This window comes from Camellia sinensis, chromosome 1 (genome assembly GCF_055761805.1).
Source record: "Camellia sinensis isolate YWXY chromosome 1, ASM5576180v1, whole genome shotgun sequence".
NCBI classification, from domain to species: Eukaryota; Viridiplantae; Streptophyta; class Magnoliopsida; order Ericales; family Theaceae; genus Camellia; species Camellia sinensis.
In genome coordinates this window covers 142523001-142544880 of record NC_138961.1, presented here as the reverse complement: position 1 = coordinate 142544880, position 21880 = coordinate 142523001, and the positions used below count along the sequence as shown (strand labels likewise).

The 21880-nt window shown below is 33.9% G+C and overlaps 1 protein-coding gene across 1 annotated transcript; it reads left to right on the top strand.

Moving 5' to 3' along the window:
• Nucleotides 1–507: 507 nt before the first annotated feature.
• ARFB1C (ADP-ribosylation factor B1C) lies at nucleotides 508–12104 on the top strand. The gene is made up of 7 exons (XM_028243985.2): nucleotides 508–879; nucleotides 3791–3881; nucleotides 5235–5350; nucleotides 5675–5734; nucleotides 5813–5878; nucleotides 11449–11648; nucleotides 11751–12104. The coding sequence occupies exons 1-6, from the start codon at nucleotides 823–825 to the stop codon at nucleotides 11638–11640; spliced, it is 582 nt and encodes a 193-aa protein (XP_028099786.1). The 5' UTR covers nucleotides 508–822; the 3' UTR covers nucleotides 11641–11648; nucleotides 11751–12104.
• Nucleotides 12105–21880: the final 9776 nt, after the last annotated feature.

Below are 21880 nucleotides of genomic sequence, written 5' to 3'. Positions count from 1 at the left end.
GATCTACTTATCTTCTTCGCCAAAAACTTGTCTCATTCGCCATTGGTGATGGTGAAGTAAGGAGTCGATGTTCGGTAGTTGCCCGTGAATCCCAATCAATGATGGTCACGGGTCGCCGATAACTATATGTTAGAAAGAGAAAGAGAAGGAGAAGAAATAAGAAGTGATTGCTAATCACCAGAAAAGAAGAAAAAGAGAAAAAGAAGAAGAAATACACAAAAAAAAAAAAAAAAAAAATGATGAAAAAAAATACACAATAAACTTTTGAAAATATTTAAAAAAAAAATTTATAAAACTAAATAAATTTCTCCTCTTTTAAATGGCACTTCCAGGTAATTGCCTTATTTTTGTTCTTCCCAATTTGTTTGCGAAAAATGTTTGGGGGCCCTAATTCTGTGGCTCAAATGTGGCTCAAATGGCCAAAACGACGTCGTTTTGGCCATTTTGATATTGTTTTGTACTCAAAACGACGTCGTTTTGGCCATTTGAGCCACATTTGAGCCACAGAATTTGGACCCTCTACCATTGCTCTTTGTTTGCAATCTGCTGATCTGGAGCTCTGGCTAAAGATTCCCTAATAAAAAATAAAAAAAATAAACCTGGAAGAAATAGAAAGCAACCTGTGACCGGGGCTGAACAAACTCTCTCTCTCTCTCTCTCTCTCTCTCTCTCTCTCTCTCCGATCATCGAAAATTAATTGATTTATACATCTGTGCTCTCATTGTCAAAGAAAAGTTCGATCGTCGACGCTTGCTCGAGCTCAATCTGATCCTTTTAGAGAGAGAGAGAGGCAGAGAAAGTAATCGCTGATCAAAATACGCCATGGGACAAGCATTTCGCAAGCTCTTCGATACCTTCTTCGGCAATTCTGAGATGCGGGTACCCTCTCTCTCTCTCTACAAATATGTATGTTATTTGTACACCTGAATAGCTATTGGACATCAGAGTGCTGCAGATTAAGCCGTTGTTGCTTAATTTTTGTTTCTCATTGTAATTGTTGTCATAATTTTATTCTGTTTTTATGTCGATTTTTTATTTTATTAGGTTACATTCGTTCGTCTTTTGGGGGTGATGAGTCGGTTCTTGTGGTTTTAGATTCGAAACAGAAACATTTTGTGGCATCCTTTTAATTGTTTATTGTTATTGTTTTTTTTTTTTTTTTGGTAGAGTGGGAATTATTCGTATTTTTGTGAACCCTTTAGTATTTTCTTAAACGAGTCCTAGGGGAAAATTTAAGGTTGGCTGACCTCCTAAGATTACAAATTGTTTTGTTTACTTCAGTCTCAAATGAACACTGCAAAACAAAGCCCCAAACATAGTGATCTGCTATATATGTGTAAATGGTTGATATGAAGTGTTTATATATATATATATATATGTAATCTATGAATCAGCTTCTCCACACGTTCAAAGGTTCGTTGATTCCCTTCCCAGAATTCACCATATCAATCAAAGAAAGCAATGCAGAATTTCAATAGTTATTTTTCGTTCTTATTCTACCATTTCTTTGACTAAGGCATTATATCAGCCAATGCTGCTTAAGTAACGCCAACAATCGACAGGAAATTTCCCTGACCACCTTCAGATTAATAAGAAGATGGTCCTCTAATATCCTTGTCTTCGTAAACATGCATGATACACCACCAATTAGGAACAAGTGTCCTTTCTTTGCTGAATGTCAAACACCAGGATCCTCCTTGAGCAGACAACACAAACCCCCAACCCACCCACCAATTGGTGCTATGTGTGTAAATAAGATGAAGATGCAAGGTGGTGAATCGTTTAGTCATGTCCTTATCAATTGTCAAGTGGTGAGAGAGCTTAAGACGTTTTTATCTTGATTTGGGATGGAGTGGGTATTTCCTTATGGAGCGACAGAGCTTTTTCATAGTTGGTGGGGGTCTACTAAAGTCGGGAAGAGGAGGAAGAAGTCCTGGCTTCTAATTTCCCATGCCTTATGCGGATCATTTGTGGTGACCTTTTGATGGTATAGAGTTAAATGATACATTGTATAGGTTAAATATTACTTTTTAAAGCTTTTTGTACAATTGGGAGTTGAGAGAAAAGATCTCTGAGGGTTGTTTTCTAAATCCCAAAGAGAGAACTTGTGTTCTCCCAATAACTAAAAAGTATAGCATGCATGAATCTAATTGAGGTTCGTGGTGGTGGAGGAATTGGATTGGAAAAAGAGGGATTCTTGTTGTGAGATATCTAATGAAACTGTCATTGGAATTTAGATCTTATTCAAAGAGAAATCTATCAAATATCTAGAGTTTCTTTATATTACATGGATGATCCGATTCGCATGGACCATTATTGGGAATTGTTTGTTCATCTTTCTTTGAGGAAGAGGCGAAATATAATAAACATAAATTTGGGACTGCTATTCGAAATCTTAGTTAAACACTAGATTTGTTATCTCATATCTGCTTTTTGTGAAAAATACCAATTGAAGTGGAGGGTTTCTTCAAACAACAAGGGGTTGGGTCAACTATTCAATCGAGCATGTTTCCATCTCTTCTTGAGAAACAAGTGAGCTGTTTAATTACAAACTTGTGCTCAATTTTGTAAATTGTTTCATAAGTTTATGAACTTCCTTTTGGTACTTGATCTTACCCCATCGTTTTGTCAAAGATTAATAGTAGAATTAGCTTTAGGAATATGCACAAATTGATTGAAAATAAAGGTTGTACTTGGTGAGATCAAGTGCATTTAGTGGCTGTGCGAACAAATAATTTGTTTGTGTTCTTCATGAAATCACTTTTGAGTGGTTGTATGATAGTTTTTTTTATTTATTTTTTATTTTTTATTTTTTAATTTTTTTTTTTTAAAGATGTTATATACTACTCTCTCCATCTCTTACACACACACACACACGCACACCTAAACTTGAAAAAATGGAAAATCATCAAGGCCAATATTTTATTGACATGAATGTAATATGGAGCGATGCTACATGAGACTTTGGGTACATGAGACAGGTGTCGGTCTGTGTCTAAGCTTTCAAACCATTGATTCCCCTATTGATGGTCATTAGGACACAACTAATTCATTTCTTTTTAGAAATCTCTTTTTTTTTTTGGATAAATTTGTAGAAATCTCTTTTTATTTTGTAGAATAAAAAATATTTTTTGTAACATAGCACTTTTAGTACGAGCACTTTTCACATTTTGAAGCAACCATGTCAGAATAGTGGACAATTATATCATTTGTCAAAACTCGAACATGTATTCCATATGCTTGCGCAAGTGTTTGTATGATAGAAGATTCTTTATTTGTAACATTTTAGGTGAATTTTTTTTTTTTTCCGGGTCATTCTTTCCTTGACGCATATGTGTGGTGTTCATTTTATATATTTTAGAAATCACACTTTTGCAAGACCCCAACCCCCTCTTCCACCTCTCCCCCCCCAAAACCACGTTTCTGTTTTGTCTTGTTAAAAGTAACCCATGTTTTATAATCGTGGTTTGACATTTGTCATTTCTTTGTTTTTTCTCATTTGACTTGTGTCTTATCACTTCTAGAATTTTGTTCCGTGTTTCCTTTTGAGATGTTCATATGTATTTAGGGAAATATATTTACATTCTTCTTCTATGTTGTGGAACTGTAGCTTTTCATTTAGTGCTTATGTCTAACATTTAGTAGGCAAATGACATTTTGGCTTTTCCTCCAAAATGTTGAATTGAACCGTTCAAATTTTGATTTGAGATTGGTGTGTGCTGGTTGTTCATGCTATTTATTGATACGTGCCTTGGTTTGTATGATTGTGATTCATAATTAACTGTTGTAGGTTGTGATGCTTGGCTTGGATGCTGCTGGTAAAACAACCATCCTGTACAAACTGCACATTGGAGAAGTGTTGTCAACTGTTCCTACAATTGGTATGTCTCTGGCTATGAGAAGTCTTTTACATGTTTTATTGCTTTTTGAGTTGCTGTATAGATCACTTTCATCATGAAGGCCAGAAAGAAAATATTTCTAGGTAGCAAGTATTGTCAAATATTAAATTCAAAGAGAGAGAGAGAGAGAGAGAGAGAGAGAGAGAAAAAATCCTATGTATTTTAACATTCTTCAAAGAGTAGTGCTATACAAACTTTCCTTACAAACTGATGTGAAACTGGGCCTCATTGCACATTCCAAAGTTGTATCACTCCTTGCCACATCAGTTTGTAAGAAAAGTTTGTTAATGTATTTATTTATTTATTTTTTGTATAGCATATTCCTTCTTCAAAATATACAAAATTTTTATGAAATTCTATAAAAAGGAAGTCTCCAAATTTTGTTAAAAGTTAGTTGGTTGAAAACATAAGAAAAAGAATCTCACCACTAGTAATCTAGAAGTCCAACTTGTTCCATATCACGGAAATATAACAAGTCTTGATCGAACCTATATTTGCTCAATGGATATAGTTTGCTCATGGTAAAACTTTATATGGTTTCGATTTACTTCCTTTATCTTTCTTTCACAAGTGAATAATAGCAATGTATATGTATATCTCCACAATTGGTTTGTCTTTGACATGTGTTGTGTTGTATGAAAACTCTGTAAATCAGGAATTTGATGCAGGATTCATTCCAATGATTGGAAAAACTGTATTTGCAACGCACATGTATTGCTTTTGGTATATGTTTTACTATAGCTCTGTTTTTGGGAGTGCAGTTATCTATATACTTTGGTCCTTTGCTATTAGGTTGCTATTATAGCCAGAACAATTATGGCTTTTGCTCAAGCAGAGTACAATTGCTAATTGCTTTAAACAACTGTACTTTGATTTGGCAAAAGCCACTATTGTTCATGCAATAGGGCTGCCCTATTGCAAATGTAATGACACTTATTTTCATTTTTTTAGTTAGAATTCTCATGTCTATTAGTTAACGTGAACACACAACTACAAAAGATTATATAAAAATCAACGTTGGTTGCCTTTGCATCCATCCTTACCAGTGTTCTTGTAATTTGTTATCTGAGACCATCAGCTATCAGTTTATAGCCTTGGACTTATAACTCTGCTCAAACGTTGAATGGTAGCTTGGTAGGATGGCTTCTTTGGATTTCTCCTTTGGTTCACATAGTTATAACATTTTTGCATTACTTTTATTGTCTTCCAAACATTTCATTATTTGTGCATTTGGAATTAGCTTGATGGTCAAAAGCACAATTTGGTATGTTATTGAAGTTTAGAGCTAAATATTGATTATACGTGATTTGATTAAAATTCATGTATATTGTGTAGGTTTCAATGTGGAGAAAGTGCAGTATAAGAATGTGGTATTCACAGTGTGGGATGTAGGCGGACAAGAGAAATTAAGGCCACTATGGAGGCATTACTTCAATAACACTGATGGACTGGTAACAATAAGTTTTCTAGTCAATGTTGCTGATGTCTTCTCTAGTTATCAATTTTTGCACATTTTTAAATTGCTGTCCTTGCTTTAGCTGGATTTATGCCTTTTAATATTTGATTTGTGGTAGTGGCTTTTTCTCAATGGCTAGGTGGCATAGCATTAATTTAGTGCATCATATTTGCGTTGTTTACATCCCCCCACCCACCCAGACACCGACAAAGGGGAAAAAAAAGAAAAAGAGAGAAGCCCCTTCTTGTCTAGATGCAATTTTTAAAGTTTAGGATATCCACTCGCATAGGTTGATGACTTCCGTCTTCCATATTTTCAGATTTATGTTGTGGACTCTTTGGATCGAGAGAGAATCGGAAAAGCAAAACAAGAGTTTCAGGTCATATCTTTTATATGGTTTTTGACTAAGGAATCCAGTTGTGAGCGTGGTTACTCACTTGGCTTATTCTTCTTTCAGGCCATCATAAGAGATCCATTTATGCTTAACAGCATCATCCTGGTGTTTGCAAACAAACAGGACATGGTATGTTAGATTAGTTATTTCCAAGTCATCTATTCATGTTTATGAAGTAATTATATGTCCGTATATTTAGACCCATCGAATGAGGATGCAAAACTGGTGCATGGATTTGAACTCTGAAAAATCTGAAACGCTACCTGCAAAAAAATAAATCATACTAAATCATATATTGGGGATAATAGTTTTATACTTGGTGTTTAATCAATTTTGTCATAGATATATATATACTAGTTTAAAAAGCCCGTGCAAGGCACGGGTTATTATTACAGTATGTTAAAGTTTCGTATTTTAATAATTTTAAAAAAATTAAAATATTGTTCTATAAAATTAAATAGAATAAATCATTAAATATATGATGGAATTATGTGGTGTGATATGTATTATTTTCTGATTTGTTAGATACCCAGTGATATAGACTCCAATTCTATTATCATATCATTTTGGGTGAATTTATGAGTTTTTAACATTTCTTCCGAATTTATAAAAAGAAAAAGCAAAAGAATTATAGTGTGTAACTTTTCTCAACAGATAGATATAAAACAAATACTAAGATGATTCTCTCATCTAAAAAAAATTACTAAGATAACTTACTAAACTAATAAAGACGCAGAAGAAAATAAATATATATACAAATGACTAATTTTATTAATATATAAATCATACCCGCATAACAAATGACCAATTTTATTAATAAGTAAATCATTAAGTAAATTGAAATTTTTTAATGATATGAAAAATATTTTTCAGTTAACCATTTTGTTAATAAATAAATCATTAAGTTAATTAATAGTTCTTAATGATATGAGAAATATTTTTCAATAAACAATTTTGATAATTTATTATTGCATAGGAGAATAGTTTTTTTTTTTTTTTTCTTTTCCCCTGAGGATTGTGTTAAATGAAAATTTATAACAAACGATAGTTGTAATTTCTAATATTATAGGATTGATTCATATTTTAAACAAACCTTATGGGTATATTTGTAATTTGTTAAAAAATAAAAGATTTATGTTTCATAATTGACCAAGAATGTTTGCGTAATTACGAAAAAAACCTTCCCTCAATATATAGATCACCATTAGTAAATTATTCAAATTGAAAGAGTAAAATCGGAAAGAAAAGACAAACCTCAAGCAGCTAAGCGGTTCTTATATATATAGAGAGATATTAATATAGTTGTTGTGTTTCCTTTTGTTAGCAACAAGGCTTATTTGTTTAAAAAAATGAAACTTAGGAGTATGGTGTATAGGTACTCTTATGATTGAGACTAAAGATACCCATTTTTGTACATTTCCAAATTAGAGAAGAATGGAGATGTGGGGAAAAAATGGAACCTTGAATGCTACTGTATAGTCACTCTGCACTACTACAAATATCAGAAATTGTGGTCTCAATTTGTCATTATTGTGTTGAATCAATGTTGCGTTCACATCCATGCTACATGGAATCAGATGCAGTGGAACATGTATAACCATCCAGTGAACCCAACAACCCTGATGAAAGCATTTATATGGAGCATGTGCTGCTTGTGTTAAATGTCATTAGTCATGGTGCCATTAATCTGCTTGCTTCTTTCTAGATATCCAATGGTGATAATGTCTTATTCCTTGTGATGTTATGTTCATATGATCTATATATGCATTTTACCTGAATTGTAATGCTCATAGTTAGTTTTTTCCAAACTTTATATTGATCTTTTCCCTTTTTTCCAAAGTATATAGATCCTTTCTTTTAACATGTATACACAAAAATAATAACTAAAAGACTCTCTTAATGGTTATCCCCTTAAAGAGGAATCTCATGTGAATTTGGAAGTAAACATGAGAAGTCTTTCCCTTTGTATTGGGGAGGGTTTTCTTCGAAGTTGCCAAGTTCCCCATGTGGGATGCAACAAAACATTTTCTCCCCAAGTTGACGGGACAAGGTTTCAGTTTCCCTCCTAAATTATCTTATCACTTAGTGGTATACCACTTGTTTTATAACAGGTCAATAGACACACAAGATTAAGTTATTGGAAGTACATATTTGCCCCCACCAGAGAGAAAACAACTTCAATGTGTAGGAAAAAATGTGACCAAGCACGAGCAGTTTAAGGAGGAGCGGCACTATTAACAGAGGGTAAGTTAGTTAAAAACATTGGAACATGAAGAATAGATGAGAGAAATTTTTGAAGATCAGTGAATAGAACCCTTCCCAGATACAGAGGACAAAAACCATCAGCAGCTCTAACCTTGTCCTTACCAGAACAAGGAATGTAATGTAGAAATAGAAAATACCAGAAGAACCTGTTAGAATAGGTACCAAGTACACTAACAAGAATACTTGTGTAAGCAAAGTTAGAAGAGGAAGTAGAAGCTATAGGAGTCAAAGTGTTAAATCGAGCTATGAGATGCTGGAGGGTTAGCACCTCATCCTGAGAAAGGGCATTAGTGTTACCAGAAGTGCTAGCAGAGGTCCACCACGTCAACCCCCAAGTGGGGTGACCATTTAACTTCCAGTAATGCTGCTTGTCATGCCACTCTTTCCTACTATAATCACACTTCGACAAATCACAATCAATTGAGCTGCCCTTACTCCCTGACTTAGTCTAACCTGGTTTTTTTTTTGATGGAGTAGTAATAACAACCAAAGCAGAGTAGTCCTGACTAGAGAGATGCACCATAGCACTACGCTGACTCTCCTTCTACTGAACCATGGCATAGGGCCTCTCTAAGGGTGGAAAAGGCTCTTGACTCAACCAATGAGAAAATCATAAACTCATTCATTTTCCACCTTTTGCTGACATATGACTGCATCTGTGGAACAAACAGCCTAAAATCTCTTGTAATAGTCAAGCTCCTGCCACAAGTTACTCAACTTGGAAGAGTACACAGCAAGAGACCAATCCTTCATATCCAACTCACAATTTTTTCCCCCTAAAATTCACACGCCTATTACCCTTCTGAGAGTAGTTTTGTGTTGCTGTTGTTTAAATCTTATGTGCTGTGTCCATCAACAAAAAAGTATGACTAATAGTGGGATGTATGGAGTTAATCAACCAGGTCATGACAAGAGCATTCTTTGAAGGCTACTTATTTCATGCGGGTCCATCTTCAACGGGTTCCTTGAGGGCCCCAGTATTAACCAGTCAAGAGATGGGCGATAATAGGCAGACTACAAAAGAACAAGACCTTACAAAATAGGTAGGACCATTCAACTTAATTGGGATAATCTGAATAGATTGGCTATTACCAAGAGTCCCAACACAATTCAACCCCGCTCTCTGACAATTGATTCCTTTTCCTGAATTTTACATTTCCCACTGCTTGTGGAGACCTTACTCCCTTCTGCATGTCCATAACAAAAAAACTACTACCCAACTGATTCAAACGCTAACAAATCCAACAATCCCAAGTAATCCTCACAAAAGCAGACAAATATCAACAACGAAAGGCGCATTGAAACGCTGGAGGGGCCATCCAAGTTGGTAAGTAGGTACGCTTCCCATGTTATTTATTACCTTCCTAGGGTGGGTTCAAATGGCCTTGCCCGAGGTGGGTTCTCGATTATTTAAAAAAAAAAAAGAAGCTTATTGAAGAATAAACAACTTATATAACTGAAGAAACCCAGAAGAAAGAAGTACTGTATGGCAGGGAAATGCCCCAGTTGAATCCCTGTCCAAAAAATATCCTCAAACTGCAAACAGGTATGGGTACGCTCCAGAAACCCTAGGCGTCACCTACTGATGGTGCTCCACAAACATTGGTTTGACCAAAACACAACCTGATTGGAGATTTCTGAAAAAGCGTGTCTTTTCAAAAAATAAAGAAAAGGGTAAATTACATTGACACTCCTGAGGTTTATATTTATTACAGTTCTCTCCTCACCTTTTGAAAATTTCATCCCCCTCCCTGAGGTTTAAAGTTTCATTACAGAGTGCTCCCTCAGTTAGTTGACTGTTAAGTCAACTAATAGATTTTGCTAATGTTAGCAATTTAATTTTTTTAAATACCTATTTTGTCCTCACTGGGTAAATTACATTGACACCCCTTGAGGTTTGCAACTAATACAATTTCTCCCCACATTTTAGAAATTACAATCCCCTCCCCAATGTTTTAAAATAGCATTACCAATTGCCCCCCGGGTTAGTGTTAGTTGAAAAAAAATTAATTGAAAAAAAAAATTGTTAGTCAAAATTTTAATTTCTATTTAAAAACCAACGTAAACGCATTTTTTGAGTTTAAATTTTTTTCCTCAAATTTACAAATTGAGACAACCATTTATAAACTAAAAAAATTATCAAACAAGTTTTTATGACAATTTTTATAAATATAAACTGAAAACGAAATGGTTACCAAACAGGCCTTAGATGGTAAAAATGTCGTAAAATTAACAAATAATTAAATAAGTTACCAATGTAAGAAATGACTTATCAAAAGATTCTTAGACTATGTATGGTTTGATTTTTAGAAATTTATTTTAGAAATTTTTTTAAAAAATTAAAAATTTATTTGGTTAAGAAGTAAAAAATAAAAGATAATTATCATTTTTATATAATTTTTTACAAATTAAATATCTTTCTTCATATTTATTTTTGTTAAATTAGTTTTTATTTTTTTTAAATGTCAGGGGGGGATTCGTATTAAATTGAAACCTCAGGGGGGTGTCAATGTAATGTACCCTTTAAAGTATATGTAAAGGTTAAGGGTAAATATGTCATTTTAACTTAAAAGTTAATACCGTCAAATAATTACACTGATAAGGGAGGTTAGTGTAATTTCTCAAATGTGAGGGGGAACTGCAATAAATATAAACTTCAGAAGGGTCTCAGTGTAATTTACCCTAAAGAAAAATAAAGGTATATTAAATGAACTAGAAAAGTTTTAAGAATGATATAGTAAGAGAGGAGAGAGAGAGAAGACGAATAAACTATACACGGCTATTGAAAGAAAACCCAGAATTAAGGTTCCCTCCCATAAACATGTGTTCATATTAAAGAAGTCCAAAGTACATAAATACCCCTAAACAGAACATCCAACCAGAAGCAACCTAGACTGTGAAGATGCTCACTCCTTCACTGCCAGGCTTTTCGTGCCTGTTTTATTAACATTAGATGAAAATTGCATCCATCTTCATGTGATTTTCAAAGCTTAGTGAAACAACCTTGGTTAGTGTTTAACAGCCAGATATACCTAATTGTTGTTTCTTACCTTTTCTTTTGGGACCAGTTTGATAATTCTCATAGCTTCTTGATTTTTGTAATGCTGATCTTTGCAAGTTCTTGAAGCTGTATGTTTCCCGCATTCTTGTAAGAGAGAATCACACATAACAACTGCCTCTACTATGTTGTGAAAATCTATCTTCATTTATGCTATCTTCTTGTCAATGTTGTGCATTTGCATGGTGAAAGAAAAAAGTGAGTTCAAATTTTGCAGGGAAATCAACTAATAACAAGTATCAACCAAACGCTACTCTCTTCTCTTTTCTTTTCTTTCTTTCTTTTTTTATTTTGTATTTTGATCATATATATAGTGACGAATGAAGCTAAAAAAATAGAAGTCACAGGATCTTATTATATTTCCCCCTGTATTCAGAAAGGAGCAATGACACCAATGGAAGTGTGTGAAGGACTGGGGCTTTATGATCTTAAGAACAGAAAATGGCATATACAAGGGACTTGCGCTCTTAAAGGAGACGGACTTTATGAGGGCTTGGACTGGTTAGCAAGCACTCTCAAGGAGTTAAAAGCCACTGGATACTCTTCAGTGGGCACTTCATCATTCTAATTAACCTGGTTGAAACTCCTCGTCCCTAAACTTTGTCATGTTTAACGTCAAGGAATTGGAAAATCATCTGCGTCGTTTCAATGTATTTCTTATTTTGATTTCTTTCACAGGCTTACTCGAAGCCCTGATTTTGCGGATGAGCTGAAGACCAACGGCGACAATCTACAACTTTAGAAGCTTGAACGCAAGATGATTTTTTTGGGGTTACGTTTGTAAAGCTATTGAAGTCTATAAGGTGCTAACTCCTGGCCTTGGTTGGCACTTTAATCTGTCACAGCCTTCGGTGTATATTAGGACATGCCCCGACCATTGGGGGTTAATTATTAATTTAGTAATAGGGGATTTATGGATGCTTTGGAAGTCCCCTATAATATTGTTGACACATGTTCTATAAAAATAGGGGTGAATTGTAATTTTGCACTCTCCTTTTTTCTCCCTCTCTCTGACACAACAGAATTATACTCTCCCTCTCTCTCTCTCTCTCTCTCTCTCTCTCTCTCCATGTCTGTATTTGTGTCTGTGATTTTTTTTTTTTCCCACCTAAACTACACAAATGCTAAAGATTGCAATTCAGGAACACCCTTTTGAGAAGCAGCTAGGTGGTTGTGCAAGTAGGGGAAGATAATTGGATGAGTTTTTGCAAGAAGAGGTCCACTACTCGATATTGGGTGATTATTCAGTAGTGATGTTGTCCATGTATTATTCAAACTTACTGGTGGGATAATGTGAACTCACCTTTGTTAAGAAGTTGAGAGACAATGAATGATGTGTTTTGCAGTTTTGCATTTGTTAGGATTACTTAATAATTGTCAATATTATGGACTGAGTTATATATATATATATATATATATAGGTCAAGCTGTGGATTTTGGACCATCAATGCTATAAACTATTATCTGGGTACAAAAGCTAGCTTGGCAATAGCATTTGCAAATTATAAGGGTCATTTAAGAGTTGTAATTTAAGGGTCATTTCAAGGCAAGTATTTTACCAAGAAGCTATCCATAAATGTTTTGAGAAGCTTGCACTTGAGAAGAAACAAGTGGAATGGAGAAACAAGTATTTATATTGCCTTCTAAATGGGAATGGGAACAAAGTCGGGAAGGTGGGTTCGTAGTGAAATAATGATTGAAAAATGAAAAAGAGTTGAAAGATATAAGGTGAAAAATAAAAAAATAAAATTGCATGTTAAATGTAGATTTTTAATGTTGTAATCTTATTATATTTAAGAAAATTGAATTACATAAATTATATAAGTTGAAAGAGATTTAACAAATGGAGCAACGCTGGACGAGAGATATTTTTTGGCCTTTGTGGGCCTATCATACAGGTCACCTTGATGATTCAAATTATTCATATTGTAAAATTCATTAATGTATGTCATTTTATTTTATTATTTATTCGATATTAGTTAGTGTTAAGGGTCAAGGGGTACTGGTTTAGTGTATAGTTTTCCTACCTTAAAGGGGTTTAAGGATTTGTGAAGAAAAACAGGTTAGGTTCTTCTCAATGTGAACCAACAAGAGGTCTTCCTCTTCTAAGTGGATCTTGCTCACCTATTTCTTTTGTTTTTGTTTTGTTTTGTTTTGTTTCCTTAATTTTGTTAAAAAGAAGGTATGTATCAAGTGGTATCAGAGTAGTTGATCTTTGGTAATGGCTACACCATCGGAGATCATGGAGTCCATGCATGAAGATATAGTAGAGATTAAAGCACTTGTCTCTAATATGATCGAGATTGGCAAGCAGTTCAAGAAATCTCCCGATGACATCAAAATGCCGATAAAAACACTTAGTTTTGAAGATGAAAAAGTTGAAAGATGGGTAAAAACAACACGAATTTCAAAAAGTTGAAAGATGGTTAAAAACAACACGAATAAAAATATTGAGAAAGATGATATCTTCATAAAGGGAAAATCAACAATTAGTGTTGCGGGTTCAAAGTGTCTAAAAAGAGTTTGTACAAGTTTAAGTGCTACATTGAGAAACCAGAAGCTAAACATTTTTATTTTATCTTGTATGTCATTTTATTTTATTGTTTATTAGATATGATTAGTAGTGGAAGTGGGGACGTTACTGCGCAACCCGCACAGCAGTGTCTGCTGTGCGGCGATTTGGGCCCATTTCAGAGCCCATTTTAATAATTCGAACCGTTCACATTTTAGAATACGTCAAGTAGAACATGCCTGCAAAAAATCAAGTTAATTGGATATCGTTTACCTATTCATCCATTCACATTTGTATTCATTTTAATCAAGTTAAAATACATTTGTATTTATTTTTGGTAGTGGTTTAGTATACAGTTTTCCTACTTTATAGGATCATGGGCTTAGTGGGTTTGTAGTTTTCTTGTATATATATAAACCATCTCTATTGATGAAATAAGAGAAGAAAAATATTATCAGTCTTCCTTTGTGAAGAAAAATAGGTTAGTTCTCCTCAATGTGAATTAACATGAGGTCTTTCATTTCGAAGTAGATCTTTTTTCCTTATTTTTATTTTTCTTAATTTGTTAACAAGAAGGTGCGCATCAATTAAACAGATCATTTATGGGGGAAAAAATCAAATTGATTTATTTTACACTTTTGTCTCCTTTATATTCAACCATTTTTTCACTTTGGCCCTTGAAATTCTATTTCTCACTTTACCCTTCGTGTTTTAAATTTTTTCCAATTACAAAGCTACACATTCAACATAGGCATGCTCATATAAATGTGCCTATAAAACCAACCTGCGTCTATTTAACCAAAGCTTTAAAGGGTGTCCATCTTTCGATCCACTTAAATGGTGGATAGTAGAGAACTTGCAATGCCTGAAGGCCACGCCACGCAACAGGACACTTGGCGCTTGTGTACCTCCGTACAATCTCAAGGGCTGCAGTTTTTACTATAAAGAGTCCTATATCACCAACAACCCCATTTCCAATTAACCCATGTTTCGTTGAAGTCATACATTGCAAAGTCTTCCGAGAGAAACCATTTGATAAAGAATCCACGGGCTGATTTTTAGTAGTGATAATGACCTTTGGCTCCAACTTCTTACTTGAACAAAATAAACGTAAGGAGTCTCCCATTGGGCTGATTGGAAAAGCTCATTTTCACACCTTCAATCAGTCAATAATGTATGTAGCAATGTACCACATCATTCCAACATTGAATTTTACACCAAACACCAATCAAAGAAAAAAACAGAGTGTCGCTTGCTCTCCCTCACTCACCGTCCCTCAATCACTGTCGCTCGTCGTCTTATCACCATTGTCGCTCACCGTCTCCTCACCTCCCATCGACAGGTTTGTGTCTCTCTCTCTCTCTCTCTCTCCCATCAAATACATGCACATGAATATATCAATATTTTAAGACGCACACACAGAGAGATGAAATCTTTATTCATTGCATATGTATGTTAGTTTTTGTCTCTACTACCAAGATAAAAGAAAAATAGATACCGTCTACATTAGCAGATTGAAATCGTCAACAGCAGCGTGGAGCACTATGTCACGTGCCACCGAATTACCAATACAGGATTACCTACAAAAAGGAAGTCTCAAGGAAGGGAGGCTAAGGGAATACTCTAGAAGCGCTTGGAAGAACTTGAGAAAGTGTGAATACCATGAAGGATGCTGGAAACCTCTAGAACACTCAAGAGAAAGGTAGACCTTGTACATAGTTCTAGAAGCTTGTACATAAGTCTTGTATATTCTAGTGTAGGTTCTTTGAGAGGATGAGGGAAGGATCTAGAATCCTCTCCATCCATGTAGATCTAGAATACTTCCAGAATAGTCCATAAGATATAGTGGGAGGAAGTGTCTAGAACACTCTTCACTAGTATAGTTCTAGAATGTTCTATGTAGCCTATAAAAGGGGGAGGGCCTCATTTGGCCAAACCACGCAAGTAAACCCAAGTGCAACCAAGAGTTGTAAGCTTTCTCAAAGTTAATACAAGACATTCTTTCAAACTCTCTCTTTGTGTTCTTCTAAGCTTCTCTTTCCTACAACTTTGTGAGTTAGGCTGACTTAGCATCTACAAGTAAAACTTGAGATTGTCTAAGTACCGCACGGATAGCTTGGAAACAACCAAGTCCATCAGTTTTCTTTCTTCTTGACGCTCCTGCTCCCTAAGCTTCTTGGCCCACCAATCAAGCACAATTGGCTGCGCAATGCACTCCATTGGTTCATTCGAGCAATCATCTGCTTTCTCTCCCTTGTCCTTTCCCTATATATATAGATATATATTATCAATTCTAACAAAAAAACACAATTTATATATTGAATGATAATATACAACACTCACATTTCTGGTATTCACTTTCTTATGTCGACAGACTGAATCAATCAAATCATGCGTTTCCATCTTCAAAGCCTGTTTTTCATTTTCAATTGAAACATCAATATAATTTAAAGAAAAATTGTATACCGTGTTAAAAACAAAATTTTACCCCAAATTGATTGAATTTTGTGGCACAATAGCTTGCATTGATCTGCAACAACAAAAAAGAAAGAAAGAAAGAAATCAAGAGAGAGATAGAGGCACAAGGAAACAGAGATAGAGAGATACAAAGACACAAAGACAGAGAGACGCAAGAAACAGAGACAGAGAGAGACACAGGTTTACCCTTGTTTTGGCCTTCGGCCATTTTGAGAACCACCAGCAGGATCAGAGAATTCTTGAAAGAGAGAGGATTCTTGAAAGAGAACGAGCGAGCGAGAGAAAGAACGAGACTGAGAGAGAGAGAATTCTTGCTGAGTGGTTCTGATTTCAACTTTGGCAACTCAGTTATACTTATAGAAAGATTTTTTCGTTAGGCATTGAGTACGCAAGTGGGAAAAATAATTAATATATATATATACCTCTTATAATTTTAAAAAGGTTAAATTACAAACACATCTACTTAAATTATAAATTACTCCCTATGATTTTAAAAATTTCATTATGTCCCTTAAGGTTTCTAATTTCATAACAAATAGGTTATTTTATTAATAAATTATCAAGTTAATTAACATTTTTTAATAATGTTAAAATTTTATTTCAATTAATAATTCAGATAATTTTATTATTGTATAGGTGAACAGTTAGAAATTTCACTTTTTTCAATTAATTCTGTTAAATAAAAAATTCTGACAGAAAGATACTTGTAATTTTTCAAACCATATGGAGCAATTCGTATTTTAAACAAGCCTTAGAGGGGGTATTTTTAATTTACCCTTTTAAAAATTACATTTTACCTTTATAATTTCATAATAGATGATTATTTTTATTAATAAATCATCAAATCAATTAATAACTTTTAATGATACTAAAATTTTATTTCAATTAATAATTTAAGTAATTTTATTATTGTATAAGAAAGCAATTACATATTTTAATTTTTTAGTTAATTTTCTTAAATATATTTTTTTAATAAGGGAATATTTATAATTTTTAAATCACAGTGAGCAATCCATATTTTAAACGAATCTCAGAGAATATATTTATATGTATACATATACATATTTTGTAGGTGGGGTAGGTATCCCAAATTTATCAATGCAAAGATTTACCATCTCTACTTCATTGTTGGATTGTGTATACCCATTGTCGAATTGTCTTTAAGACATCAAATCTTTGAAGGCAAAATGCATTTGCAAGGAAATCACACCATGGTCAATTGCGGAAAACGAAAGACCCTTATTTAACTCATTGTATTCATACAGGAAAATCATAGCAATCTTAGTTCTATCAAGTGGAAAATGAGTAGTACCATATTTCTTGTTATTATGGTTCACACTTGCAACATCTGGTTTAACTTTTAACCAAAGAATAATGTTTCGAACAATGTTTCAAACTATATACTAATCAGGGTTTTTTTTTTACTCATAATTTTGTAATTTTTTTTTGAGATAATTACCTAAAAGTCCTATCAACATGTTTGGTTGTAGCTTAGGTACTATCAAAATTTTTTTGAACCAATAAGTCCCATTTGTAGGTAAAAAGACGTGTTTTCCCTTTAACATAAACAACTGTATATAAAAAAGCATTCACATTATTCACGTTATTTACTAGAAAGAAAAAACAAATCAGTTAACAGATCAGTTATGGAAGTGGTTGAAGATTCGAATCGTGAACGATCTTGAAGGATTTATTGGTTTGGTTCGTTATTATACATAATTGATTTCTTGGTTTTGATTCGAATAACAAAGGATCTTGAAAGATTTCTTAGTTTGGTTCGCTTTTTGAGTTGAAATCTGTTGGAGTTTGTTATGTGCGATTTTGATTTATAAATTGAAGAATTGATTTGCTGGATATTTGATCTTCGATTTGGTTCATAGGTATGTATTGTTTCGATTTTTGTATATTATGTGTTTTTAGAATTTTCTTTAGTTTTGATTGAATTTATTTATGAGAATATGTTGAATAATTTCGTTTTTTACGAATTGAAGACGTGATTTGCTGGATGATTTCTCAGTTTTGGTTAGATATTTTATGAATTGAAAACGTGACTTGTGAAAACTGAGAAAGTTCTTAGTATTGTTAGGAGGTATTTGTTCTGGTTTTTATTGATGCAATCTTTTTTTCTTGTTTAGATTGAAAGATGAGTGAAGGTTGTACGAGTGCGCCTATTTTTTTGTTGTGCAAGTATAATGGTTGCACATTTGCAATTAAGATTGATCAAAATGTTACATATGATTAGTTGGTTGATAAGCTATGTTTGAAATGGGATAGTTTGCAATCTGATAATATTTGTCTGTCTTACTCATTGTCTGGACATCCTAGTTGTACGTTGGACAACAATGACGAATTAGATTTGTTGTTGGCATTAGTTGTGCATTTTGATTCAAAGTGTATTGATGTTGTTGTGAGAGTAAAAGACTCAACGATTGACTGTGGTTATCTCAACAAAAGATTGGATTATGGAGAAAGAGAGTCGATGTTGGATCTTGAAGTTTGTGATATTGCATTGTCTCATGACAGCAGTAAGTCTGTGAACTTGTGAAACAGAGCATCTACATCCTCCAAAAGGAATTCGAGGTTGGAGGTTGAAGAAAAGGTTGATATGTTATCATCATTTTGTCGACACAAGGAAAAAAGTACTGTTGTCTGCTGGTTGGGTAGTTAGTATTACACATGTAGGACAAAAATTTGAAGGTGGAATTGTTGAATTTCGTAATGCATTGTCGAAGTTTTCTATTGACTGTGGATTTGAGTTCATATTTCTTAAGAATGATAAAGTTTGTGTTGCTACACAATGTTTGTTTAGAGAGACAAAAGGTTGTATGTGGAGTGTTCATGGTAGAGTGAAGAATGCTAATGGGTTCTTTTATATAAGGAAGCTGAACAATGTCCACACATGTGTTGTTGAAGTACGCATGATGAATCATTCTCGTATGAGTTCTGATTTAGTTGCTGATTTGATTGTTGAAGGTGTTCGTGTTTGTAGACCGCCTCGAACTCGCTCCGCGCGCCCCTCTTTCGGAGAGAGCGCGAATTGGGTTCTAGCTACTACAGTTTAGACTCCTGTTACGGTTCTGAATCTAATCTCACAAAGTGCAATATAAGACTGATAAATCACCAAAGAGTCCAAATCCGGCAAATCGTTTTGAAAAATTGATTTTAATCAAAAAGCGCCAAACATGGACTGCTTTGCCAGATTTCAGAGTCGCCACCTAAATATTTTGTTTTGGGGAAATTTAGGAAACCCTGACTCGTGCCAAAGGCCACGTGTCCGTCATCACCAAAGTTGCCTCGGCTCGGGAACTTGGGTACGAGTAGGGAAGGTCCTGAAATGAGCACCTCCGCTCGCCCGATCAAAGATCGACCTCTACTAACATGATATGTTGTTTTTGAAAACACATGCGTTCTTATTCCGGTTTATTAACTAACCTTAGAGCATCTCCAATAGTGGTTGCTATATTGCTATTGCTATTGCTATAATTTGGCAGTGAATAGTGTTATTTTGCCAAATTATAGCAATGGTGCTCCAATGGTCATTTGCTATTTTTGACAAATCTCAACCAACTTTCTCTTCAAGTTTATAGGTGTTGTTTGGATATAGGTTTTTTGTGATTTTATTTTTGTTTATTTTTTGTCTTTTGTGACATTTTTTTACCCGTTTGTTAAAAAAATTATATATTTATATTATTCCCAACTAGACAAATATAAAAAATAAAAAAAATGAAAAATTGGAAAAATTGAAAAAAAAAAAATATATTTATATTATAATGTCTTTTTATTATAATAAAATTATCTTCATTTAATATCAGCTAATGTATTTTATCTTTTTATTGCCTTCATTTGAAAAAATATATTTATTTTTTTGCATTATACTTTATTGAAAATATTAAATTATAATACAAATTAGTGAACATTATACATTGAAAAAATAATATTGCATTGTGAAATACAAAATACTCAAAAATAAAAATAAAAAACATGAAATTTCATTACAAAATAAAAATTACATTGCAAATAAAGACTAACAATTACATCAAAAAATAAATGATATTGCAAATTTAATGATATTGCAAAAAATAAAGACTAACATTTATCCCGTAATTATAGATCAGGAGGTAGGGGGAAATAAAAATTTGGACTGCTCACATTTGAGGACCACTTGGCGAAAATCTCATTTTTTCGCATTGTGTAATACGCTTTCATCTGAGGGTTCAAATGAGAAATGTCCGCAGTCATTATCATATGTTCTTCCTTTTTCATCTCATGTTCTTGTCTTCGGATCTCAAAGTCATGTTTTTTCATCTCATGCAGTGCTTGAATCCTTCTCAGCAAGGTATTGGTTAAATGTGTCCAATTGTGTGCTCATTTTTTGAATTTCAGCTTGAATGACTTGATTTTTCCGAAATAATTCTTTTGCAGATTTCCTACCCATCGGCCTTTTACCTCTTGCAGAGACACTGCCCTCACCAACAGTTGGATTGTTACCAACACTTGGACTGGTGTCATCTTCAAGAGAAATGCAGTTATCCATAGGGGAATCGGGGGCTGAATTAGGGGAAAATGATGTATGTATCCTTGATTTCACCGTATTCGTAGGATTTACATCTTGCCACCTGATATTGTTTTGCAAAATTGGCCAGCAATGTTCAAAAATAAAATGTTTGTTTTTATCTTGATGGTGTAACAATTTTGCTTGAAGCATCTATATCAAAAAAATATTAAATTAATTAATTAGTTAATTTTTATGTAAGACAAAATAAAAAAAAAACTAACATAATAAATAAAAATGAAATCTTACTCAATCAACTTGTGATGCCCCACTTGGATATAGATTTTCAACTTGTGCTAGACACCCACGAAATTTGTTGCAACATTTCCTTATTACACCCCATCGAGATGAGATAGACACTTGTGTTCTTGAGTGATCATTCTGTAGCGAGCAAAAATTTTCAAAAATTCTTCCCCAAAAATGAGTATGCGATTGCGAATTTCCAACAATTGGGTCTTCAGTAATGTGACACCAAGCTCTACAAATTGCCACATCTTCTTCAGTAGTAAATGATTTTCCTCTCTTTGTTTTTGACGAACCTTCCATAGTGATTGTGTGAAAAAACTAAAAATAATATAATTTTGGAAATTTAGTATGAAATCAAATTGAGATGAAGAGAGAAGAAAAGAAAAATGAAATGTACAATGGTTGCTGTGGAAAAAAATTCAAATAAAGAGTTTCTATTTATAAAAATTCAAACAGACCCAACGGCTTTATCAAATGCCCAAACAGAGCCCAACGGCTCTATTTATAAAAAATTAAGTTTATTTTTTTAAGCCACCCACCCACCTAACAAATTGAGTTGATTTTTTTTTTTAAAGCCAAACAGAGCCCAACGGCTCTATCAAATGCCATCCCCCATCGTCCACGTGTTGATCTTGAACGGTTGAGATTAATGTTTATCAACATTTTCTTCCTCTCCCTCTCACTGTCTCTCTCATTCCTCCTCCATGTCCCTCTCACTCTCAGATTCGTCTCTTACTCTCTTTTCTCTCTTTTCGATCGGTGAATCTTCTCACTCTCTTCTCACACTCTGTCTCTCTCTCACTGTCTTCGATCTACCATCCCCATCGTCCATGTCTCTCACTGTCTTCGATCTTCTCACTCTGGCTATCCAGATCTACCTCTCTCTCCGTCTCACTCTATCCTTCATCTCTCTGCCTTCGATTGGTGAATTCTGAACAGGCGATTGTTTGAAACAAAGAGAGAGAGAGAGATGAGACCAGGTATATGCTCTGTGTCAGTCGATGAATCTCTCAAGCAGGA